We start from the raw sequence: 13,375 nt of genomic DNA, 5'->3' as shown, positions 1-13,375 counted from the left end.
ATCTTGATTTTGAATTTCTTGGGAGATCTAGGGTTTGTTGTTCTTGGGCTCTTGGCGTTGCCGGAGATCGTTGGAGAGTTTTTCCTTCCTCTCGAATTGAAGGAAAGTTGTATCTTGCAAGTGCTTTTCATCCTTTATTGAAATAAAAACGTTTGCATCGTTTTTCTACGTTTCTCCCTACGTTTTCTCTCAGTTTTTTCTGTTTGAGCTGTGTTCTTGCTGCGGACAGCAGTTTACTTGGCTTAGGTAATTGATTTGGGTTAGGTTTACTTGTGCAAACGAGTATTTCCTATCAATTAACTCCTTAGTACATCAAACTGACTCTACTCAGGAAACTAAGGGATGCTTTTGTAACTAATATAACCCTTGGAGGGGCACTCAAATGGGTTCTTTTTTTTACTTCACAAAGAACCCTAAATTCATCTAGAACTACAACTAAGTGCTGAGTGGCTTTATCACAATAAAAGGGTTATAGTGCATCAGCAAAATTCAATAGTGCTGGATTTTTTAGTAAATTATTATGCAGGCATTTTTTATTTCAAAATAAACTGCTTTTTAAGTAAAACATTTGGTTTTAATTAAACTTGATGTGTAGGTACATAATAGCAATGAGAAAAGAATCGAGTTGGGCCCTAACTTCTTCCAAATCATCAGAATAGTCCCCTGACTATATAAAAGTACTAATTTTATCACTTAACTTTTTAAATAAGGATGAAATTAATCATTTTGTGATACCAATTAGGTCTCTATTTAATAATACAAGAGACTAAATGCGATTTTTAAATAGTTGGGATCATTTTCGTCCTTCCTAAAAAGTCAGTTTGACCATTTTGATCATTACATTTAATAGTGGTTAATGTACAACAATCTTGTTCCAGATACGAGTTGAAGGATCATCTCAGATTTAGAAGATACCAATGCAAGTTGATAATTTTTCAATTTTCATTCTTATTATAATGACCTGTTCTAGCAGCAGTTTTGAGAATGTTACCCTTTAACCACTAGACTATGATAAGTTGGGTTATCTTATCAGTTTGAGTTGAGGGCTATCTGAGACGGTATAATTCATTCAAAAATACAAAACTCGTTTATAAAATAACCTCAAAGGCGAAGAAATCAAAACCAAACAATCATGAAAAAGCAAAAAGATCAGAGTACTGAATCCTAGCACTTCTATGTACAAGCGAATATGGAATTTGATAGCCTGGCAATCAGTGCTACGTATCACTTTCTCAGTTTGTCAATTGTGCTGCATCAGTCAATAGTAATTTAAGAAATAACAACAAAGTTTTACCCCTTTCTCATATGATAATGACAGGAAATATAAGATTTTTAATATGAAAAAAAGAACATCATTACTCAACCCAAGCAGATGAACGTACAAACTAGCAACATTACAGTATATCTTGAACAAGTAAATAAGGGAGAAAGTTTCCATTTCTTTTAGCCTCAATTACATATCAACAAAATGAGAGGAACATAGAATTACATAAACCAAAAAGGTCAACAAAGGTGACCAGTGATGAAACAAGGATGAGAGAATCCAAACTGGGATGGGGGAAAGGGAGAAATAGGATCAGAATAAGCCGCAACCAAAAATCATCTCCTAGGATTTACTTAGAAAATACATATATATGATGCAATTAACTCGAAAAACTTTCCAAAATTCTATAGAATTTTCTTCATACCTGAGGTATGGCACAGAATCTAAATATACTATGAGTCTTCAAATTTGACAAGTACTTGAGGCAGTCTTCAGCATGAACTAACGCATTGGTTACCATGTCATTCAAGCATTGCACTGCTTTTACAGAGTTCTCCTCATATTTCAAATCCTGGAATGGAAAGCACAAAATTTTCAGGGCTACACCGTATAAAATCAGGTCTTCTAATTTCTAAAACTTTTCAAACCTATAAGAAAATTACATCAACCGCAGCAAACTGAAGAAAATTTCAGCTTTCAGAATGCAAAGCAAATATCAAACCAGCACGCATGCAAAGAAATAAAATCACCAGAGAAAAAGAAAAAGAGCAAAAGAATGAAACCTCTAGTTTGTTAGCATATTTATTCCAAATTTGCCAAGGCCAAAACATACGAGACTTTGGCATCTCATTTATATCTTCCAAAAAATCCCTTATAATATTTGTTTTCTGCATTTAAAATCATGAAAATATCCACCATTCAGAAGACAACTCCTCCAAGTGATCAAACACTACAAGCGAGATGCAATGCACCAGATGGTGTGTGATAGTAACCTGAAGAAACAAGCCCATTGAATTGGAAAGAAAATCTGGAACCACATTTTCCAATTTAGAAGCATGAAAAAGCTTTGATAGTCCCAAGCCAACTAAACCTGCCACATAATGGCAATACTCATCATAGTCATCAACAGTCTCTACCTGGAAAGGAAAGTATTTCAGATTTGATTTGTTAGGAAACAAAAGAGTAATTTAGTAAAATGAATCACTATAAACCGGTTGAGAAAAAAAGTTAAATAGATGAATATTGATATACGATCAGTAAAACAATTGTTTTCAAAAATAAAGAAGTTGGAGCAACCAAATCAGAAATAGATTTCTTTTTATTTGGAAGAAAACATATATTTGCAAAGATCTAGGCTAATTCCACAAGAGAGTGTGATCACACAGCATATGGTAACTATGGAATATGGATGCAGTCTTTTAGGAATGGTAAAAAAATAATTGGAAGAAATGATTGCCTTCGGATAAGATGGTTGCATTTAAAAAGTATAAAATTATTAATCTTTCAAGATAGATTGCTACAAGGTAAATTATATTTCTTTATTTTGAGTCAAATATATAGTATGAAAAGAATGTTAGTTCCACTATGAAGATAATTTTTTTAGGAGATTAGAAAAAGATCATACAGTAAGGACATTTTGAGGTGAATAGATTATTGAGGAACAAAAATGTGCAAATAAAACGTTGTGAAAGCTAGCTACAATTAAAGCATATAATGAATACAATAAAGAGAAATATTGCAAGTAGGGTACTGAGCAAGCAAAAGCTATAGATTTTGATGATTTATATAATAGTCTTGTATAAAAGAATAAGAACATAGAACATATAAAATTACTAAGACCCGAGAAAGATCTAGAGACTTGGATCAAATTAGACATATTAGAAGAGAAGATAACAAATCTTAGTTAATGATGGAAGGAACAATAAAAGATGAAAATATTTTTTGAAAAATTATTAAATAGCAATTTTTAGAAAAATTTATTTTAGAAGAGCATTATAAATAAAATAATTAGATATAAAATAAATTAACCTAAAATAACCATAGTGTTATGTACTCTAAAGAATATAGATAAGACATTAGGTCCATATGAGATATTTATGAAACTTTAGAGAGATATGGAGGATATAGCTATGGCTAGGTAAACAAATATTTTCAAAGAAATTTTGAAGATCGTTAGAATTCCAAAATATTGAAAACTTATTTTGATACCAATATTCAAAAACAAATAAGATACTCAAGATATTGACAATCACAGATTAATCAAATTAGTGTCTCATAAAATTAAGTTTTAGGAGTATAATGGAACATATAATTAAAAAAATACATCAATGTAAGATGATCATTTTGATTCTATTCCATGAATATCTACAATGAAAACAATCTTAGTCTAAAACTATGTTGCACCGATACGGATACGGCGACACGGATACGACACGATACGGATACGGGATACGTCAATTATTAAAAATACAGGATACGGCTACGGTGCGGACACGGCATTATAATTTATAATCATACATAAAAATTAAGAAATTAATCAAAGCATAATATTTGAAAAAAAAAATGAAAACAACATCATTTGCAGCCTTGTAGCTTATAATATCAAAATATAAGTAAGCATTAAATGTCTAGTACAACAACAAAAGCATAAACATAAATTATCTAGACATGAAGTTTCAACTATTCAATAGAATGAATGATATAATTATCTTCTTCATTGGTTTGTCTTTGAACTTCTATATCATCTTTAATAAATATCACAGCTTCTAATTCAAGCTCATCAAGTGAAAGATTAGTAATTTTTAATATTTTCATATCATCAAGAGACTCAAATCCATCTCAGAAATGAGAGAATCTTGCTCGCAACCCCGGAAGTAAATACGACTCGTCTTTTTTCTTCAGATTTTTTTTTTGTTTTTCAACGGACACGCGTATCGGATATGTGTCCTTTTGAAATTAAATAGTATTTTAATTGGATACGGATTTGGCGTATCCGACACTTATCGGTGGAGTATCAGAGGCATATCCGTGTATCGGTGTATCGGATACAACACGCCTTCATAAATAGGTGTATCGGTGCAACATAGGTCTAAAACAATTCGTGAAATATTACAGAGAGTAAGGAGAGCATATTCAAATAACTTCTATTGATCTTGACAAGGCATATGATAAAATACCGTGAGAATTGATTCAGTGAGAATTGAGAAGGTTGAGTATCAAAGAATAAACATACATATAATGGAGCACTAACTAATATCAGAAGTTTAAAAAAAAAAAAAAAAACTAATATCAGAATTTTGTGAAGGGATTAAATACTTTCAAATTAAATTAAGATTATACAAAAATCATCATTGACTCGATATACTTTTTTATATTAGTTATGAAGATACTTACATATTTTGCATGAACAGCAAATATTTCTGTTAAAAATAATATATTTCAATCCAAACCTAAAGATATTCAAAGCAATTGTTATCACTATCATTTATCTTTCAATGGTTTGCCATTTCCTTCTTAATTTTAACTGTGTTATTGAAAAAACATTCAGAAGGTTTCTCCTCATGTTATTATTTTTCTATATTAACACACATTTTCACACGTATTTGATAAATTAAACAATCATAATGTTAGCAGATCATAGATCCTCCATCGAAATCCAATAACAGGAGCAAAATCAAGAATGAAAATTTTATATGTATAATGAGAAACGATATAAAACTTTCGCTACTTATTCTTGAAAAATCAAATCAATTCAGAAGTATATATCGTATAGCTATAGTATTATATCATAGAATTACGTATCACGAACCTCCTTGAACATAAATTTGGCCATTCCTGCACCCATTCTTAAGGTAACATCTTCGATTGCCTCTTGATAACTGAAAAAAATTTGAGAACAATAAATATCAGACGTCTTGAATATGAGGTTGCTTAAATGAATATTTGCAGTGTAGCTACTCATGGTGATAATCTAGCTTCTGAAAACAAAATTGAATGAAGGACATGCAAATGAGAAATGCAATAATGTGATTAGTGAAACACTCTGAATAACAGCTCTAGTAAAATTCGTAGACCTTTAAGGCAAATCAAACGTTAGATAAATCTAAACATCATTTAAAAGAGAATATAAGCCTATTCAGTTACCAATGCAACCTATTATTTTCCTCCAGTAAGTACTAACCCAAGATTTATATTTCATAAGATAGAAACTTTTTTCTCATGTGAGTCCAGGAATCAGTGTTGAATCAGTGTTAAGTTCGTATTTTAGACACTTGCCTCACAAATAATTATGGTTCTTGATTTGAGGAATGTCTACTTGAGGGCTGTCAGCAAGAGAGATGCCTATTTGGGGATTTTTCCACTCAATAAACAACAAAGACATGGTTTAGCAAGAATGGTTAAGTATTAAAAGAAATCTCCCTTAACATAATCCAAAAGCGCAGTCTTCTCACTAATCTGATTCCTGGGTAATGTCTAGAATGGATAAAAATAAGGAGAACCATCGACCTCTAAGGAAAAGATAATCGGAGTACTGGATTAACATTTTTCCTAACTTTTTTCTCGAGCACAATGTAACAGTTATATGCAAATCACTTTACCATGAGAATATTATTACATTACACTGACTTTCCTTAGGAATGCTTCAAATGGAAATGGAACTATGAAACAGATTAGAATTACCACTTACCAATAACTCTGACTGAAACTTTTTTTTAATAAATCGTACATAAGACTGCCATCAAGGAAAAAGAACATGATATCAAGCTATACAAAGCATTGTAAATACTATCATAGAGAAGTGAATCATACAAAGTTACAAACATTTAGACACCAACCAAGTCAAGTATGCCAAAATCATTAGGGCAGTTATTACATCTCCCTTGAAATCTAGTAAATCTGGGAGAGTGGTGAAAGAATTTTGATGGACCGGCGACTGAGCCGATGGGCCCCACTAGGGTGGGCGACAGGCAAGAAGAGGGGGAATTGTTTAGGAAAGTTTTAATTACAATGGGGAGAGAATTAATTAGGGAAAGAAATCTAATTTGAATTTTAAATATGAGAGAATTATTTAGAGAAAGCACGGGGGAGTAAATATTCATTATGTAAGGATGAATCAAGGGGGAATTATTTAGGGAAGCTCTAATTACAATTGAGAGGGAATTAATTAGGAAAAGATATCTAATTTGAATTCGAATCTAAGGGGGAATTATTTATGGAAATTAGTCTGATTTGGAAGGGAATTATAGGAGCCTATTTAAGGCTAACTATGGGGTGATTTTAGATTATGATTGATTTTGCTGAAATTAATTTTGCTTAGGTTGAGCGGGCTCAAGCCGACAGCTAGGGATTTGGGAGAGCCGGATCTTCCTCTCTAACTAAAGATTCAACTATATCTTGTGTTTTTCTTCTTGGTTCTTTCAATAAAAAAAGATTTTTTGGGTGTTCTTCCCAATTTTCTTTTGCCGTTCGCTAATCTTCACTGAAACAACATCTCTTCCAATCAAATTTCTTCCGAATAGTGCATCAATGATAAAATCTCAGCTGAAATCTTTTATCCAATGAATCAATAAAACTTTTAATAGATTCTAGAGCTTGAATGACCTAGAATCATAATAACTCTCCACTTTAAAACTACAATTATAAAATTGGAAAATATAACTATAGCATGAATGGAAGAAAAATGGTAAGAGGAGCAGGATCCTTAATAGGCTGGAAAATGTCTAACCTGAGCAAGGCACTAAATAAATCAGAAGACCCAATTTCCAAAACTGAAGGAACAAGAGGGTTATTACCAATCAAAAAATCATCAATATCAACTGAAGACATGTAGACCACCGTATGTATCCCACAATCAATATGATTGGATGCAACGAAAATGACAAACAACAAAAGTGATTTCACGCAAATTGAGGATGAAATGCCTCAACCATAATTGATATTGTCGAGCAAGCGCCCACATCTTAAATCGAATATGATTGATGCATCCAGATCCAGAGCATCAAATTTAACAAGAAAGAACCTCTCATGATCAATTCGAGCAAACACAAACAAAACATAACAACTAAAACATCATACAAAAATCACACAAGCAGCACATGTTCATGAAACGGACTATGTTGGCGCATCTACAACATTAAAATTAGCTCTAAAAGAGAAACATATATTGTAATGTCCATCATACAAAGGAAAAATGCAAAAAATTTCCTGCTCTTGAGGCGATGACAAAAAGTTCGAGATACATGAGAAATGAGAAATTATGGAAAGGGCTAAATTCAAATATATATATTTTTTATTTGATCTCACATATAAAAAAATAAAAATCCCTATAATGCACACTTATCCTCAGTGAGGTATCTGATATCCAACATGTATCAAATATGATACACGTCTAACATGCCTAAGACTTGTTCGATTAAAAAAAATATTAAAAATAAATTGGACACGGACATGTGTCTTAAATATTTTATGGAAAAAAAATTCTTCAGTATAAGCTATTGTATTTCAAATGTTTATATATTAAAAATTAAAAAGCTAAATTTCTAATTTCTTTTCTACAACCCCAAATCAATCATCTGCACACAATACCTCATTATCTAAATATTTCATTTTCATTTCTCTCTAGCGAGTAGCGGCTAGGTTTCAAAAAAATGTCTGATGTCATCTCAAAATCGACGACCAACGTCGTCACAACGTCAATTTTTCAAAATCATATCAACATCGAAGTCTAATATTACTCAATATTGATGCTCAACGACAACAATCTTTGCACCCACAATCATGCCCCCTACACTATCTCGGCAACTCATTTTGTCCAACATCATCTCAATATCAACAATCGATGTCATCTCAACATCAACGTCCGACTCTAGACATCCTAATATTAATCATTCAAGCATAAATTTTAGTTAAATAACTTATTATTTCTCAATTATTCTTAATTTTATGCTTATTCAGTTTATATACAATATTTTAAAGATATAAAAATTATAATACAATGTCCAACCTAATGCAAACTATCTTAGTATACTAATATCTTGAGTTATAGCACACCTTATCTTTTCTACACTTAGCACTTCATCTATTAGTAGCATTATACTATTTTTAGTTATCCAATACATTTAACACTTTTTTGTTGTTTTGCTTGAATGGTAGAAAGAAGGATATACAAAACAGTCTAAAGGTTTGTAAGAAGGTTTTTTTTCAATTTTTGATATAGAATATAGTACAAGTTCTAAGATTTTTCATTTGTTCTAGGAAGCTTGTATGTCAAATTGCTATCAGAGCAAGTATATCGTGGCCGAGATGGCCAAGTAAATAGGCGTGCCTCTCTTGACGAAGATCGAAGTGTGGAGGCCCCGTGGCCAGCTCGTGGGCCTCACTCGACAGATTGATGCTTTGATAGCTTAGCTCTTTCGCTTCTCCATGAAGGTGAGGAACGAGCTACAGAATTTTTCAAATATGTTATTTCATAATCCAATTGCTCACACGCAAATTTCAACAACCACACCAGTAGCTTATCTACATACAACAAGAGAACGCAATCGAAAAAGACAAACAATAAGTTCTCACAGCATTACAGATTTGGAAGATAACTGTGACTTTTTACAAAATCATGATGCTTACTATTCAACATATGATGAATATTTCCCTTATTATGAACCACAAAGACAGAGGGAAGGGCAAACTCAAGCTTGACAAGCCTTTCTTTGATGGTCAATTACACATCAAAGACCACTTGATTGAGAATAAATCATTGAGATGTTCTTTGAACACATCGAGATAGCCTCCGAAAAAACAAGTCAATTATGTTTCTTAAAGGCTAAGAGGAGGGGTGAGTGCATGGTGGATGAAATTGTTATAGTGTCATCATCGAGAAGGAAAAGGTCCAATTCATAGTTGGTTTCAGATGAAGCAGCTCCTCAATGTACATTTCCTCCCCACCTATTTCGAACAAATGTTATATTTGAAATATCAACTGGATGCAGGGTCAGTGCACTATAACACTAAAACTGAATATACTAAGAAGTTTTATCATCTAAGTGTTAGCAACAACATAAAGTAATCCACAAATTAATTGGTAGCAAAGTATAAAGGAGGATTGAAGGAAGCAATGCAAGGCAGGTTTGGGCTTAATCTGATGTGGACACTTTCCCAAGCCATCAATTATGCTTTAAAAGCTGAATTGCAATTGCACGGGCAAAACTACAATCATGCTTGTAGGTGACATACTAATGAACCACCCGGGGACTTTGCTAAGCTCAATTCTCATGCAAACAAATCCCCAGCACAGCAACTTTCTTCAGGTGGTGAAGGCACAACTCAAGATCGAAAATTGCTGAATAAATCCAAAGCTCCAATTAGGGAGATAAAGCTTATGCTCGGCTAAGCACTCTCAAATGCTTTAGGTGCATCTAAGCCCGTAGAAGCTATAATTACTTTAAGGAGAATTAGAGGAGGGACACTCAATAGATATAGAATCCGAAAACAAGCACCCAAAAATAAAAGGAGAAGTACCAGATGAACGAGTACAAATGGTTTATATTTTGGAAAAGTTACTATTAGTGCCAAGACAGCCTGACATTTCTCATCGTACTGCTCTATTTAGGACACAATGCACCATTAATAGGAAGGTATGGGCCTTGTTGATTGACAACGGGTGCACCGAGAATGTAATCTATGGATCTACTTTCTAAGCACTTCAACTTGAAACCACAAAGAATCCATACTCACACAAAATTAGCTGGGTTAAGAAAGGAATGGATACAGGGTTGCAAATATTTGTTGTTATTTTTTTATTTTATTTTGTTGGTAAACATTTCATATGTGAAGTTATACATGACGTTTTGGACATGTATGTTTGTCACATCATCTTTGGGCAACCATGTTAATTTGATACATGAGCAATCCATGATGAGCAATCGAACACTTATTCGTTTGACCAGATGAATAAGAAGTTGCGACAAGTTCCAGAGTCTGTCGATGCAGGTTCGAATATTAAAAAGGGGCGAACAGTATCCTACATTTCGAGGTGAACTCTGTTAGAATCTGGATTTGATCAAGATACCTTACTTTCTTCGGTTGTGGATGACAACAATGGCTAAACCGCTCCAACCAAATGGCCTCTAGTATTTATTACATTATAATATTTTTACTTATTCAAAGCTCAGTCAGAGTTATTAGCATGAACCAAGTAAAAAGGCAGTTAAGATTAATGTCTTAACCATAATGGACAAAAACCAGACAATATGTTGCTTCGTTTTAAGTGAATGGGACATGTAATAATTGAGGTAGTTCACATACAACAAGCAAAGTACTAACTTCAGACAATCGGGTTCGTACGTCTTGGGGCTTTCGTGGGTGTGATCATTTCAAAGCCAGCGGGTATTGCTCACTTGGCTACTCTTACGTGAAAGGGGGAGGTCCGACGCACATTGCGGCTGAGGGGGCCACCACAGATTAGTGTGAGCTGGGCACGATCGGATGAACAGGAGTCCGCTCATGCGTGGGTGGTCGCACGCGTATAGGTAGGTCGAAGGGGAGGCAAGTTCAGTCCCGTGTGCGAATAAAACGAGAGGCGGGCTCAATCCTGCATACGATCAGAACAGGAGGTAGGCTCGGTCCCACATGTGAACGGAACGAGAGGAGCAAGAGTTTGGGCAGCCGGCTGCAAGAGTTCGGCCAGTTTGCATCGAGATTTGTTGAATTGTAAGGAGACGGCCTCAATTAGGAACAGTACAGAGGTAGAAGGCGTGAGGAGGCAGGTTTGTACATGGAATGAGGAATCAACGTCAGAAAGAGTGTATGTTCTCTTTTTTTATCGATTTCGTCGTCTATTTATAATTTAAATTAATAAAAGGGAAGTTACATTAGCCAAGGGCTGTCTTTTGACGCTCAACTTTTAAGGTGGAGTTAGATCAGAATCACGAAGAGGTACATCTCTTCAATTATTTTTCTTCCATTATTTCATTCGCTCATTTTCATCATCATTTTTTTATCTTTTTTTTTATTAGTTAACACTTTTCAATATATTTGCAGTTTTTTATGTGTTCATGAGATGCACTTGCAAGCTTTTGTATAAATTTGCATAGGATATTCTAAAAATTTTTCACATAATAATTCATTGAATTTTCTTTTTTAAATAATGGCAAGTTTTTTCGACAATTGCACGTTCTCAAGATAATGATGCGTTTTTTGAGATAGCATAGTTCTCGCGATGATAGCAAATTTATCGAGGCCATAATATACTCCTCGAGGTATTGGTATGTTTCTTAAGACTTCAACATGCTTCCCAATACAACAATATGCTTCCTGATGCAGTGGCACGTTTATTGAGATATTGTGCTCTTCTCGATAAAAATAACATGCTTCTCAAGACAAATGCACAAGAATTTTAAATTTTATAATTGACACATGTGAGATCTTAAGAATATTCATATATGATCGTTTGGTCGTGCATTTACCATTAAAATGTGTGCAATATTTTAAATAGTCATTCACACGAGCAACAATATGCACATAATTTATTTTTTTCTCAAAGCATGCCTTCTGCCCACTTATAAGTGTATGCTGTATATTTGGTGGCGTAGTTTATGAATTAGATTCCTTTTTATATTCTCTTTTATATTAAAGGAGGCGGGATTCATCCGTACATGCATTATATTAATGCGAGCATGACTCACATGGCATCTTTTTCTTTCTATAAATAGTAAGTGTTCAGTTCATTAAATTCCAATTTAGTTCAACGAGTGGATCCTAAGGATTGCAAGTGTTTCTCGTATTACAAGGAGGTTTAGTGCTTCCAAGCGCGTTTTATAGGTTCGTTGCAAGTTTCCTATAAATTCATTTTTAGTTTGATTTTATTCTAATTTTTTCTAGTTTTTGTTCTTTTATTTAGATTGAAATTTTTTATTAAGATAGTGGTATTATGTTCTCCATGACTCCATTCCAAATGAATTTTGGCAGCCTCTTGACATCTCCCCCATATAAGAGGGCATCATCATGAGTGATAGACTTACCCACCATGCTTATAAAGAACGGGATGGTTGGTATCGTGTGGCACGCCCGAGCGAAAGGCATGAATTTCACCGTTGCGTTGGAATAATGGGCATGAGTACCTATTTTAAGGGCATTTTGTGCTTGTGATCGAGTTTTATAGGTTCGTTACAAGCTTCATGTATTCATTTCTTTAGTTCATTTTTTTTTCTTTTATTTTAATTGTACCTTTCTATTAAGATATTGGTATTATGTTTCCCATGAATCCATTAAAACTAAATTCCAGCAACCTTCTAACATCTCCCCCATGTAGGGGGTCATCATCATGAGTGGTACACTTGGCCACCATGCTTATAAAGACGCGGGAAGATCGATGTCATGCAACACCTTTGCTAGGGTCTTCTATCCTATAAGTTTAAAAAAGTGCATGCCGACTTCATTACATGCATGGGCGAAAGACACGAATTTTCTCGTTGCGTTGGAACAATGCACACAAGTACTTAATTTTGAGATTTTGGAATTATAACTTTACACAAGGACAACAAAAAGAAAATGTGAGGGGAAAATGCTAAATTAAACTATTGATTTTTTTTTCTTTTTCTTAATCTCCTTTCTTTTCCCTTTTTGGCTCCCCCCTCCTTTTTTTTGCTCTGCTGGGAGAGAGAGAGAGAGAGAGTAGAGAAAGAAAGAGTGGAGAGGAGATAAATCTCTCTATTTTCGAGAAAGAAAGAGAGAGAGAGAGAATAAACCTAGAGAGAAGGGTGAGATAGATTTAGAGAGATAAGGGTAAGGCAGATAGACTTTCTCTATTTAGGGAGAAAAAGAAAGGGTAGATGAGAGAGTTTTTTTTAGAGAGAAAAGAAAGGGAATAAAACTCTTTGTTTAGAGAGAGAAAGAGAGGGCAGATAGGAGAGCTTTTTTATAGAGGAGAAAAAGAGAGATGTTGTAGAGAGAATGAAGAGAGAGAGAGAGACAGAACTCTTTTGTTCTCTCTCTATTTTAGAGAGAAAAATAGTTGCAGAGAGATTGGGGTATTGATGCGGGCAAAAAATATAGGGGTGCCTATACCCTTCGCCCACAAATAAGGAGACTGAGCTTCTACCGAGGAAAATGACTAAA

At 33.9% G+C, this 13,375-nt stretch overlaps 1 protein-coding gene across 1 annotated transcript in view; it reads right to left on the bottom strand.

Annotated features, from left to right (window-relative positions):
• Positions 1 to 13,375, bottom strand: part of LOC110113711 (squalene synthase) — a gene marked incomplete in the record, with an annotated part of 55,841 nt that overhangs the window by 10,608 nt on the left and 31,858 nt on the right. The window contains 4 exon segments of the mRNA XM_020846391.2: positions 1,689 to 1,835; positions 2,047 to 2,151; positions 2,257 to 2,400; positions 5,073 to 5,142. Of these exon segments, the coding sequence (XP_020702050.1) occupies positions 1,689 to 1,835; positions 2,047 to 2,151; positions 2,257 to 2,400; positions 5,073 to 5,142 (466 nt within the window).

The sequence above is a fragment of the Dendrobium catenatum genome, unplaced genomic scaffold, assembly GCF_001605985.2.
Source record: "Dendrobium catenatum unplaced genomic scaffold, ASM160598v2 original_scaffold_193250, whole genome shotgun sequence".
Taxonomy (NCBI): domain Eukaryota; kingdom Viridiplantae; phylum Streptophyta; class Magnoliopsida; order Asparagales; family Orchidaceae; genus Dendrobium; species Dendrobium catenatum.
Note: the sequence above shows the minus strand (reverse complement) of the source record. Positions and strands in the feature narration are given on the sequence as shown.